The 12,819-nt window shown below is 38.7% G+C and overlaps 1 protein-coding gene across 4 annotated transcripts in view; it reads left to right on the forward strand.

The window, feature by feature from the left end:
• NEDD4 (NEDD4 E3 ubiquitin protein ligase) overlaps nucleotides 1-12,473 on the forward strand; it is a 133,097-nt gene extending 120,624 nt beyond the window's left edge. For all 4 annotated transcript variants that reach the window (XM_030318123.1, XM_030318125.1, XM_030318124.1 and 1 more), the window contains 11 exons: nucleotides 953-1,182; nucleotides 2,131-2,252; nucleotides 2,348-2,418; nucleotides 3,882-3,977; nucleotides 4,310-4,383; nucleotides 4,707-4,767; nucleotides 7,530-7,589; nucleotides 7,672-7,779; nucleotides 8,397-8,493; nucleotides 11,642-11,714; nucleotides 12,224-12,473. In XM_030318123.1, the coding sequence (XP_030173983.1) occupies nucleotides 953-1,182; nucleotides 2,131-2,252; nucleotides 2,348-2,418; nucleotides 3,882-3,977; nucleotides 4,310-4,383; nucleotides 4,707-4,767; nucleotides 7,530-7,589; nucleotides 7,672-7,779; nucleotides 8,397-8,493; nucleotides 11,642-11,714; nucleotides 12,224-12,326 (1,095 nt within the window). In that variant the 3' untranslated portion in view covers nucleotides 12,327-12,473. The remainder of the gene's footprint in view (nucleotides 1-952; nucleotides 1,183-2,130; nucleotides 2,253-2,347; nucleotides 2,419-3,881; nucleotides 3,978-4,309; nucleotides 4,384-4,706; nucleotides 4,768-7,529; nucleotides 7,590-7,671; nucleotides 7,780-8,396; nucleotides 8,494-11,641; nucleotides 11,715-12,223) is intronic.
• Nucleotides 12,474-12,819: the final 346 nt, after the last annotated feature.

Raw genomic sequence — 12,819 nt, forward strand, 5'->3', positions numbered from 1 at the left:
TGTTTTTCCCCAATATTGCCTTTATTTTTAAATGCGTAAGCAGCAGAGGAAACTGCCTATATTATGCTCATATTGCTTATAAAAACTGCCTATGTTACTATGTTTCTGTAGGGCTTTCCATTTTCCCTAAACATCTTAAGAGTGAAATTGATTTTTTTTTTCCATTAGAATAAACTCTCTTGCCTTTTTTTGAAGTGACAAAATTTTCTCTTATGGGTTTCCACTTGAGCATTGTTCACAAAGCACTCAAGAGTGAAATATTCATATATCTTTTTATAAAATTTACAGTATGATCTGCCTAAAAGCATAGTTATCTACATTTGTCACATAAGAAAAGGACATACAAAAAAATCAATGAGACAGCAGAGCCTTGAGAGCTAAGACTTTCTTAACTTCTGTCTTCAGTTTCTTCATCCATAAAATGGAGATTATATTAATAGCTTCTTCATTGTGTTGTTATGAGGAGTAAATGAGTTAACCCATTAAAATGCTGGCAACCATGCCTGGGACAGTCTGTAAATGTTAGTGCCTATTAATGAGTGTGGCAGGAGAGGCTCCAAGGAAGAAAGGTGGAGGTTGGGAAAAACCCTGAACCAACGGGCAGGCAGCAAATAGCAGGCATTGGCTAGACTGTAGGTCGCAGGATGGTATTGGAACTTAATATAGAAATGACTGCTCATGAAATGCCTTCATTGTGAGCATTATTGACACTATCAGTAACTGCCTCTTCCAGTATAAAAATCAGAAGTCTATATTGTTATGTAATTAGAGAAAAATGTGTGAATTCTTTTATACCATAAAGGAAATATGAGGCAATATTCCTAGTCATGTGTTCCCTAATAAAGGGTCTTGGGCACAAGATAGAACACAATGATTTTATTTCCATGAGAAATAAATTTGCCATCATGTTGAATTGATTTAAAGCATAAGTCTCTCTTCTCTGGGTTTTCAGAATGACATTCCAAACAAATTTGAAATGAAACTTCGCCGTGCAACTGTCCTTGAGGACTCTTACCGGAGAATTATGGGTGTCAAGAGAGCAGATTTTCTCAAGGCTAGACTGTGGATTGAGTTCGATGGTGAAAAGGGATTAGATTATGGAGGAGTGGCCAGAGAATGGTTCTTCTTGATCTCAAAGGAAATGTTTAACCCTTATTATGGGTTGTTTGAATATTCTGCTACGTAAGTATCTTCACAATAACTGTATTCACAATGACAGAAAAAAAAAAATCACCTGGGTGGCTCAGTCAGTTAAGCATCCAACTCTTGATTTCAGCTCAGGTCATAATCCTGGGGTCATGGGATAGAAGAGCCCCGCATCAGGCTCTGCACTGTATGTAGAGCCTGCTTGGGATTCTCCCTCTCTCTCTGCTCCCCTCCCCTGCTCGCTTCTCTCTCTCCTCCTCTCCCCTGCTCACGCCCTCCTTAAAATATAATTAAAAAAAAAAATGAAAGTAACAAAGAGTTCTATGATGCAAGGAAATGTGTGTTACAATGTGCCAGAAAGGGGAGACTATAACTAATGTTGTTTCAGAAATAACTCTGTAAAAAACTGTGGTAAAATATGCATAACATGAGATTTACCATTTTAACCATTTTAAGTGTGCAGTTTAGCAGCATTAAGCACATTCACAAGTTTGTGCAATTGTCACCACCATCCATCTCCTGAACTTTCTCATCATCCCAGACTGAAACTGTACCCATTAAACACTAATTCCCTTGTTCCCTGGAAGTCACCATTCTGCCTCTGTCTCTGTGAATTTGACTACTCTAGGTACTTCATTTAAGTGGAATCATACAGTATTTTTCCTTTTGTAACTGACTTATTTCATCAGCATAATGTCTTTAAGTTTCATCCACAGCATAGCATATTTTCTTTCTTTTCGAGGCCCATTATATGAGAGGAATACCACATTCTGTGTATCCATTCTTCTATTGATGAACATTTGGGTTGTTTCTACCCTTTGACAGAAATGACTATTTTTAAAACCATTAAATCCAGTGGTCTAATGTGGTTCTAATAGAGGTAAACAACTCCAAAAAAGAGAGAGCTAATTTATAATTATTTGTCATATTAAAATTTTTATATGAAGTGTGGAGAGGAGCATTTAAATGTGGCTGTCTTTACAGGGATAATTATACCCTGCAGATAAATCCAAACTCTGGATTGTGTAATGAGGATCACCTCTCTTACTTCAAGTTTATTGGCCGGGTAGCAGGAATGGCAGTTTATCATGGCAAACTGTTGGATGGTTAGTATTAAGCATAAAACTTTTTTTTTAAGTAAAATTATCTTATTTCTTTCATTTGGTAATCATTTTTCAATATATTTGATTTTTTTTGAAAGGTTTTTTCATCCGCCCATTTTACAAGATGATGCTACACAAACCAATAACACTTCATGATATGGAATCAGTGGTATGTCTTTTTCACTTATAATGTGGACAAAGTATGATTTAACAAGCAACCGGTTATTTTAAAGTTAGAATTTAATGATGAAATTAAGATTATCGTGTTCTAAATTATAAACACATATTTTCCCCAACATTCTGTTATGAAAACTTTCTAACACATAATAAAAGTTTAAAAATTTTACAGTGGACAGGGGCACCTGGGTGGCTCAATTGGTTGAGCATCTGACTTCGGCTCAGGTCATGATTTCATGTTTCCTGAATTCGAGCCCCACATCAGGCTCACTGCTGTCAGCTCAGAGCCTGCTTGATATCCTCTGTCCCCTCTCTCTCCCCCTCCCCCACTTAAGCTCTCTCTCTCTCTCTCTCTCTCTCAAAATAAATTTTTAAAAAAATTTTTATAGTGGACATATGTGCTCCACCGCCAAGATTCCATACTTGGCTTATTTTATTACACATCTGTCCATCAGTTCACCCATGTGTCCATCAATCCATCTTTTTTTGTTTTTTGATGCATTTCAAATAATGTTACAATATCAGTAACTTCTCCCTAATTACTTCAATGTGCTATATACAACAAGTTTATGTATTTCTTGCATCAACATTTGAATTGTGATCTTTTATGATAAATGGAGTATGTTTTCAAAATGGCAGTCCTTGTGGTTAGGCCACTATAAAGAAATGGAAACCTAAGGATTAAAGCCCTGACTATAGCGTTGCTACCTGTACTGAATAGCCTCATATACTGTGTGTACACACGGATTCCAAGATCTCTTCTTGGGTACCAAGTACATTTTTGATTCCTTTCTTAGGATACCTTATCAAGGTGAATGGTGTAATTCCTTATGACTCATAAGATTTTGGTTATTTGAGTTGTCTAATTGAGGTTCTGTATTTAATTTGAGGTTTTTCTTTAACTTGGGCCGGGTATACATAACAACTTGCTCATAGCTTCTTAAACAAACTCTCAATTGGCCATATGAGAAAGGTGCTAAGTGCTCCTGGGTATCCATGGAAGTTAGTATTCATCAGAAAACTGTTTTATTTGACACTTCAACTCGATAATAAAATCTGTACCTCTGCTGCTGCTACATAGAAATAGATTTTCAAACTTTCAAACTGGGCATCACTCAGAGGCGCCTGGATGGCTCAGTTGGTTAAGCGTCTGACTCTCGATTTCGGCTCAGGTCATGATCTCATGGTTTGTGAGTTTGAGCCTTGCATTGGGCTCTATGCTGACAGTGCAGAGGTTGCTTGGGATTCTCTTTCCCTCCCTCTCTCTGCCCCTCTCCACTCATGCTCTCTCTCTCTAGTTACTGCATTCTTTTTATAACACGTATGTATAGGAAAAGATGTCCTACTGACTTTTCATCTTTTGTCCAAGTATTCAGATCCTCAGCATACTTTGTTTCCAGGTTCATGGGTTTTCTTGTTATGTACAAATTTTAAATATGCAATTTCCTCATCTAGGATAGTGAATATTACAATTCACTAAGATGGATTCTTGAAAATGATCCAACAGAACTGGACCTCAGGTTTGTCATAGATGAAGAACTTTTTGGACAGGTTTGTAAATTTTGATTAATTAAAATGGAACATAAATTTTGAAACAAATGTTATAACTCAAGTTTAGAAGTTAAACAATTCATATTCTCAACACATTTCTGTGCTCTGTTTTTAAATTTATTTTCCAGTAACAAAAGCTGTCTCAGCAGGAATTTCTGCTTTCTTTGACATTTGACTCATTCCATGTTTATTTTAGTAAAACTAATATTTTAAGTTTTCTTAGCTTGTGAATGGATTTAATTTAAAACACTGTGTTTCTGGTATAACTATGATATGTATATTTTATTTTTTTTCACTAAAATAACATATCAAGATATCATGCTTAATTTCAGACACATCAACATGAGTTGAAAATTGGTGGATCAGAAATCGTTGTCACCAACAAGAACAAAAAGGAATATATTTAGTAAGTATTTTGTTAGTAAGTATTTTATTATATTTAGTAAATACTTTACTGGAAATAACTTTGTAGTTCTTTGTGGGAAGACCTTTTGTATCTTCTTTCTCTTTCTTCCTTCATCACCAGAGTCTCGGTGTTCTTTTTTCTCTTTCTATTACAATGCCATATTATCCACTCATAATCACTTTTTTGCCTTGGGCTTACCTAGCCTTTATTTATTTATTTATTTATTTATTTATTTAGTTAGTTAGTTTCCAGCTGGAATAAATATACCTTAAATTTTTTCCTTGGTTCATGTGAAAAAAATGAAATGTTTTGTTTCTTTTTAGTCTTGTAATACAGTGGCGATTTGTAAACCGAATCCAGAAGCAAATGGCTGCTTTTAAAGAGGTATTCATTTACTTTCGTTTGTTCTTCTGTAATTTTAAAGTAAAATTCAGAAGTTTCAAGTATTAGGGCCCACCATGTCTGGGAAGAATTAATAGATGACTGGCTTTCAAAAACAATTTTTCATTGTATTTTTATATTAAAAATATTAAAATGAACCGATGTTCACTGTTAAAACTCAGTCATTCAAGAAGTCCATACAGTTAACATTGACAGTCCCCCTTCATGTCAGTCCCCACTTCTCATCTTTTCCCAGTCATGACTGCTGCATCTTAAGCAATCTTAGGTGAATAAGAGTCAAGAGTGGGGAGTAGGGAAGGGCACCTGGGTGACTCAGTCAGTTAAGCGTCTGACTTCAGCTCAGGTCGGGATCTCATGGTTTTTGAGTTCGAGCCCCACATCAGGCTGTGCAGTGACAGCATGGAGCCTGCTTTGGATCTTCCCTCTCTCTCTCTCTGCTCCTCCCCTGCTTGCACTCTCTCTCTCTCAAACATTAAAAAAAAAAAAAAAAAAGACTGCTGTAGGGATAGTGGTATATGCCACCTATTTTCCTACACGGGATCACACTATACATGTTGGTTTGTGACTTGTTTTCTTCTCTTATCAAATATTTATTGGAGATCCTTACATGTCAAGATGCATAACTACCCTTCCTTGTGCTTGGGGCTGCATTTTATTCATAATGTAAATTCGTAAGTTATTTAAACTTCCCCCATTGGTGGACATTTAGGCTATTGTCAGTGCACTCATTTCTTAAACTAACTTAAAATCTTCTGTTACATATTCATCAAGTACTTTTTTAATTTATTCAGTATCGAGCACTCACTATGTGTGTGGTGCTGCACAAGGCAGAAAGACATAGGTCCTGCTTTGGGGGGCAGCACATCTGGAGTGAAGTGGACAGAGGCAAGCCTGAAGTGCTTGGTAAGCACAGGGGAGAGCTGGAAAAGGGAAAGAGGAGGTGCAGGAAGGGATAGGGAATGCCTAGAGGACCTGGCCAGCCGCACAGAAGAAGGCAATGCAGTTCTAAACACAACGAATGGCACATGTAGTCTGGCAATAAGACAGACTGTGCACATGTGAGAGAAAATGCCAGCAATTCAAACACTGTTGAGGTGATGCAGGAGGTAGAACTAAGCTGGAGAGCTGAGCAATAGCAGGTTATGAAGGGTCTCCTTGCTAAACTGAAAACAGATGGAATTTGGGGTTTTTGTGGAAGGCGAATGAGGGGAAGGAAGGTGGCATTAAAGGCTGTTCTCCAGTAAAACAGCAGGATTCAATTTACATTTTAGACCATTCTGGAAGTGATGGGTAGTGAGTTAGAGATGGGTAAGACTAGCAGCAGGGCCAGATGGGAAGGTCCTATGGGGATCCAGGTGGGAAAAAGGAAGGCAGGAGCTAAGGTGCTGTGGTAAGATAGCCGTGTGTGTATTTGAATGGCATTCCAAAGGGACAACTGCAGCTTAGTGTGCTTTAAAGGATGGAGATCTGGGGGGCAGCATGGATTTGGGAATCATCTGTTTATGTGCACTGGAGCTGTGGACTAGGTAAGGTGGGAAATTGGAAAGAATGGTAAGAACAGCGAAAGTAGATGGCCACCGTGGAGATGTGGGAACACCAACATTGAAGGAATGAGCAGTAGAAAAGGAGACTTCGGAGCACCTGGGTAGCTCAGTCAGTTAAGCGTCAGACTCTTGATCTCAGCTCAGGTCGCGATCAAGCCCCAGCTCTGTCAACACAAAGCCTTCTTGGGATTCTCTCTCTCCCTTCTCTATACCCCTCTTCTGTTTACACGCTCTCTCACCCTCTCTCTCTCTCAAAATAAATAAACTTAAAAAAACACACACAGCAATATCTGAGTCATAACCCTGGACCTGGAGACTAATTCAGTTGGACCAGACATTGCTTTAAGAAAAAGAAAAAGGAAAGGAAACTTGGAAGGAAATTAGCAAATGCAGACAGAGGCACAAGAGAAAAACCACCAACAGCAGGCAAAGTTTCAAGAACAGAGGTGTGTTCGACAATATCATAGTGTGGATAAGTCAAATAAGATACAGAACTAGAAAGTGTTTATCAGAGTTAGCCCCAGAGCTGTCTTTGACTCTTTCCAGCACAGCTTCAGGGAAGCAGTGGCAGGCAGGTCAGATAGCAGTGGGTGGAGGCAGGGACAAGGGTGAGCGGGTGGGTTCAGTAATGTTTAATAACTTGGCAGTAAGGAGAAGAAAGACGGGTTTGCTTTTTTGTTGTGTTTTTAAGGTAGATAGGCTTAAATAAATGTAAATGCATGAGGAGTGAAATAATAAAGGGAAGGAGGTTTAGTGAAATGAGCCCCTTGGGGAAGCAAATAAAGCACAGAGAGAAAGCAGTACCCATCTCCACTGCAGTGAGAAGGGGGCCACAATGGATTTCGGTCTGGTTCGTATGTGGGAATGCAGAAGGCTGAGGGAATTCCATAAGCACCTCTATGTTCTCTTTCAAATAAAAATTATCTGCTGTAAAGAAGGGGTGGAAGAGAAGGAAGCGGCTTGGGAAATGTGGGGACGTTTCACAACAGCCGTTTTGAGGAATCAGTGAGAGAGAACAGACTGTGGACACATACATTTTCTTGCCAGTATTGAAATCTTGGTTAACTTAAGAAGCCATGGCTGGGTAGTGGTAGGGATCTCTGTGGATGTGGGATTTCTCCAGTAACAGCCCAGAAGCTGAAGTTTAAGAATGAGGATCGACTCTGCTAACCAGTTTTTTAAATACATTCTTTCTACTAGGGATTTTTTGAACTAATACCACAGGATCTCATCAAAATTTTCGATGAAAACGAACTAGAGGTAAGAAATATTCTTACTTTAAAACAGGATTTTTATACTCATTATTTTTCTTGTCTACAGTTTGACTTTTCTTATTATGTAGCTTCTTATGTGTGGATTGGGAGATGTCGATGTGAATGACTGGAGAGAACACACAAAGTATAAAAATGGCTACAGTGTGAACCATCAAGTGATACAGTGGTTTTGGAAGGTAATTGAAAGCTTCTGTTTCCATAAATTACTTTTCAATAGATTCAATCATGTGTAACCATACTAGTGGATTACACATAGATAACATCGATGATGTTGTTTTGTATACGTCTACCTTCTGGGTGTGGTTCCAACCTCCATACGTATTTATAGATAAGTAAGTGTTCAGAATGTAGTAAATGGCAGTAACAGCTGCAATGAGCGCTTAGTTCCTTATTAACTTAGAAACTGTTTGAGAGCACTTGTAATAACCTACAGTATATTCTCTGGGACTCCTGCATGGCTCCTTTAAATGTGATTTTCCATCTAATAGAGAAATGTGCATGCAACTCAATAATATCAGTAAATGTAATTTTTAAAAAGCCATGACTCACATCCAAGAAGATATTTTTGTCACTTCATTAGAAGACTGTGATCTCATTCTAAAGAGGTACCATGTAGCCTTGGAAGTGAAGTTTTAGAAACTTTATAGTCACCCATAAACATAAATGTAACTAACAGAAAGGTGTACATTTAATAACTGATCATGAATACCAAAAATTCTGACAGCATTCTTCAGGATAGTTGTGTTACTTTTGTTCCAGTGGTATTCCTAAATGCTGTTTTTATCTGATTCAGGCTGTTCTAATGATGGACTCAGAGAAAAGAATCCGATTACTCCAGTTTGTCACTGGCACATCTCGTGTGCCTATGAACGGGTTTGCGGAACTATATGGTAAGGATTTTCCATAGATCACTTAAAAATGGAGTGATGCCATTTGCCTTCTCATTGCTGATTAATTGTCAAGCTTCTATCATTTATACAAACATTTAGCTTAGTAAAAAGAATTAAGATCCTTAGATGATTTAATCAGACACACTGAAGTACACCAGAAGATACGCACACCTTCTAATCAGATACCAAAGGAAAAAGCATACAATGACTCGAGTTACTTTCTACTTTTGAGTTTTATTTTATATTTTTAAAGTTTATTTATTTATTTGGAGGGGGGGGAGAGACAGAAAGAGAGAGAGGGAGAAAGAGAATCCCAAGCAGGCTCGAACTCACAAACCATCAAATCATGACCTGAGCCAAAACCAAAAGTTGGACACTTAACCGACTGAGCTACCCAGGTGCCCCTCCAACCTTGAATTTTAAATTTGATTCCCACTGTATGTTCCATCACATAAAAAGCATTGTCTGTAGGGTGATAATTTAGGGCAACATGTAATGTCCCACAGAATGTTAGTTAGTGTACAAAAAAAAAACAAAGAGGGAAATACATTTGAGGAAATACTAGACTAAACAAGGTTGAGTAGATTTCTTTGGGACTCGTTCAGAATATTTACTATGAAAAAAAGGGGTTTCCAAAATGTATTTGATCATGGAATCCATGTGTATGTGCATTAGCATGTGTGATGTGCGTGGTTGTGTGTTGTGCCTGCCTCTGTGTGTGTGTGTGTGTGTGTGTGTGTGTGTGTGGTGCATGTATATGTGGTAGTGATTAGAGGGTAGAGAATCTCATGAAACTACTATTCCTCAGCTTTGTAGGAAATGGCAGGACTGGTGACAAGACTGCACATATCTTTCATATTCAAAATAGTTACTATAAAGTGAAATTCTGCAGATCCATCAAACTGTTTTCCAGTTGATATATCTCATAGCACTAGAGGTGTGTTTTGTAAAAATAACTACTGGGGCACCTGGGTGGCCGAGTCGGTTGAGCATCCAACTCTCAATTTCAGCTCAGGTCATGATCTCACTGTTCATGGGTCCAAGCCCCATGTCAGGGTCTGTGCTGACAGTGCAGAGCCTGCTTGGGATTCTTTCTCTCCACTCTCTCTGCCCCTCCCCCCACCACTCTCCTCTCTCTCTCTCTCTCAAAAATAAACCCTACTCTCTCTCTCTCTTAAAAACCTTACTGTTTCTGATGTAGATCACCTTTTCTTAAATCAATGAATATATGTTTATTGGAATGACATTTACTTGCTCTTAAAGATTTTAAGAAGAATATCTTTCAGAGAAGGTATAGCTCAGATAGAGTCCCACTCAGAGCAACAATGAAGTTTAGAATTGTTCTGGGAATGACAAGTCAGAACTGCTGCGTCAGTAGTTACTGAGCTGAATTTTTCATGCAAAGAGAAAGCTGTCACTGTCTGATGGGATCACTAACCCCCAGCCCTGTCGGTCTCCTCCTCAGCAAACCTGGTCTCCTTAAGCTTCACGTATATTTGTTTGCAGAACCCGTTAAGCACGTGCCACTTCCCCACCTAGAGCTACCTCGCACCCTGAGAAGAATGGGGCTCTGCCCTAACCAGTACGCCCCTTCCTTGCCTAGTTAGATATCTTTGCATTTGTCTTTGCAGTGATTTCCCGTGACTTCCCTTCCTTTCTCTTCTCTTACACTTTAGCCAATTACAGTAGGGAAAGATCAAGGCAGGACAAACACCTGCTTCCATGTCTAGCTCCACATCCCTCTTTTAGGCAGTCCAGGCCTACAGCCATCCACTGATTTCATGAATTGTTTGGAATTTGGGGGAAATATCCCACACATGGAGCCAGAGGTGGTTGATTAGAATATAACACAAATTCTTATGCACTTTCAGAAAGAAGTAGCAGTTGCTTCAAAATGTTAATATTATAATGCACTATCATCTAGCCAATTAAAAGTGTATAAGGTTTATATCGGTTGACTTAGAGGAAATTTTTGCAATGGATTGTTAAGGTGAGAGAATCAAGAGGCAGGGAAATATATATGATTCCATGTTATGGAAAACAATGACTAAAGTACTGACATTTTAACTGTGAACATAATTGTGATGTATGGTGTGTATAAAGCAATACTTTTTGAGAAAACTAACATTGAGAATAGCCAATATTTTCAGTACTGCTTCTGGCAATTACACTCACACACATAATTGGATAGATTATAAGATATGGGGAAAAGTATAGAAGGTTTTACAAGAGTTATTAACACTGATTACCTGGGTGGTGGGAGGATGCTGAGAATTGGGGAAAGGAAGAGCTAAGTGAAAACTTCATAGAAAAAAAAATTTCTGAAAGGGTCCATGATAAAACAAAAATGTAGCATGGATAACATGATCACGTGCAAACAAAATTCCACATGTATGCACATGCACAAAACGATTCATGATCTAATGTTTACTCAGATTTAATAGTGGAATTTGAGGTGATTTTTATACCCTTCATTATATTTTTCTCTATTGCTTCAATTTTCTTGCAGTGAGATTATATAATCAGAAAAAAATAAAGCTTTTTTTAGTGGGACTGAAAAAAGAAAGAAAATAACTCATTTTCTCTTTGTACCTATGAAGGAGGTGGTATATGGAAACACAGAGCTAGAAAACAGCAAAAATATCACCAGATATACTACCTAGAGGCAGAGAGACATCGTGGCCATAGACGAGCTGATGGAAGGGAATCTTTATCTCGTATCTGGACGATGAAGCCATCAAGTATAGGAGAGCCTTCATTTCTTACGAGTTTAAAGAAACTCGATTAGTTCTCTGCATGTTTAAGTTCTGCATTGGAAAACTGAGTTGTGAAATTCTAGGGATTCCTATAAAGAATAAACGAAACTAGGGGTGCCTGAGTGGCTCAGTTGGTTAAGCGTCCAACTTCAGCTCAAGTCATGATCTCACGGTTCTTGAGTTCGAGCCCCGCATCAGGCTGTGTGCTGACAGCTCAGAACCTGGAGCCTGCTTCGGATTCTGTGTTACCCCTCTCTCTGCTCCTCCCCCATTCACTCTCTCTCTCTCTCTCTCTCAAAAATAAATAAATAAATAAATAAATAAATAAATAAATAAATAAATAAATAAATAAAGAGAATGAGTGAAACCAGAGCAACCCTTCTTCCTTACAGGCTCAAATGGACCACAGTCATTTACAGTTGAACAGTGGGGTACCCCTGAAAAGCTGCCAAGAGCCCATACATGGTAAGTGGTTTCTTAAACACTTAGAGAATGAGTTTTCTGAGAGTAAAGCTCCCGTGACAGATAGTCTAGGTACAGAAGGTCTAGCCGCTCTGTGCTGCAGCAGCAGCAGCAGCAGCAATGGAGGAAGCAGAAACACCAACCCAGGAACAGGTGTATCTTTGCCAGGTAGGCCTGGGCTTGAAGTCCAGGTAGGTGAACATTGGAGAGGCCGGTCTCAGCTGTTGACCATATATTGCCTCCCTTGCATGAAGGATGGGCCATCCCAAGAGAAGCTGGAACATTCCCTTTTGGAGATTAAAGTAGCAGATGAACCCAGACATTTGGAAGTCAAGGTGGTTTTGACAGGACACGACCAAGAATTCATGGGATGAGTCCACAGCTACAGTCCAGTCCTGTATCTTCCTTCTCCCCAGTGATAAAATGTCTTCCAGCATTGTTGAGCATGTCATGAGTAGCACCATTACTATTGGTCTGTCAGCGTGGTAACCAGTCCCTCTCTGTTCTTTCAGCTTTAATCGCTTGGACTTGCCACCCTATGAATCATTTGAAGAATTATGGGATAAACTTCAGATGGCAATTGAGAACACTCAGGGTTTTGATGGTGTTGATTAGATTCCAAATAACAATCTGGAGTGTTTCACTGCCTCTTTTGTATAAGCAAAATCTTGACTTATGATTTTCCAGGGAACTACTAAACCTTGGCCATTGTTTCTTCCCAGAGAGTGGGGAAAAATCACATAAAAGCATACGAAAAAATAGTATGACAGCCTTACCATTATTTCATTCACTCTTAAATAATGTGTTGCATTTACACAGCTGTTTCTCTCTGTCTTTAGAGTTCACACTCTAGGATATAAGTCCTGTGTGCCTGAAATAGTGAGTTCTGTCCTTAACATTTACCTCTTATACAGTATTGGCCAGGCAGTTGTTTCTTAAACTACTGAAATGATAACTGTGAAATATTTGTGATAAGTGTCATGTGTGAAAAGTGTGATGCTTTTTGAGAAGGAAAACTGAAATTTGGAAAAGAACACTTTACAGTGGAGTAAACTGCAATATACTTAGTGCTGCCTGCAGCTCTTTATTATTTTGTAGACCTTCCTGC

Source organism: Lynx canadensis, chromosome B3 (genome assembly GCF_007474595.2).
Source record: "Lynx canadensis isolate LIC74 chromosome B3, mLynCan4.pri.v2, whole genome shotgun sequence".
Lineage (NCBI taxonomy): Eukaryota > Metazoa > Chordata > Mammalia > Carnivora > Felidae > Lynx > Lynx canadensis.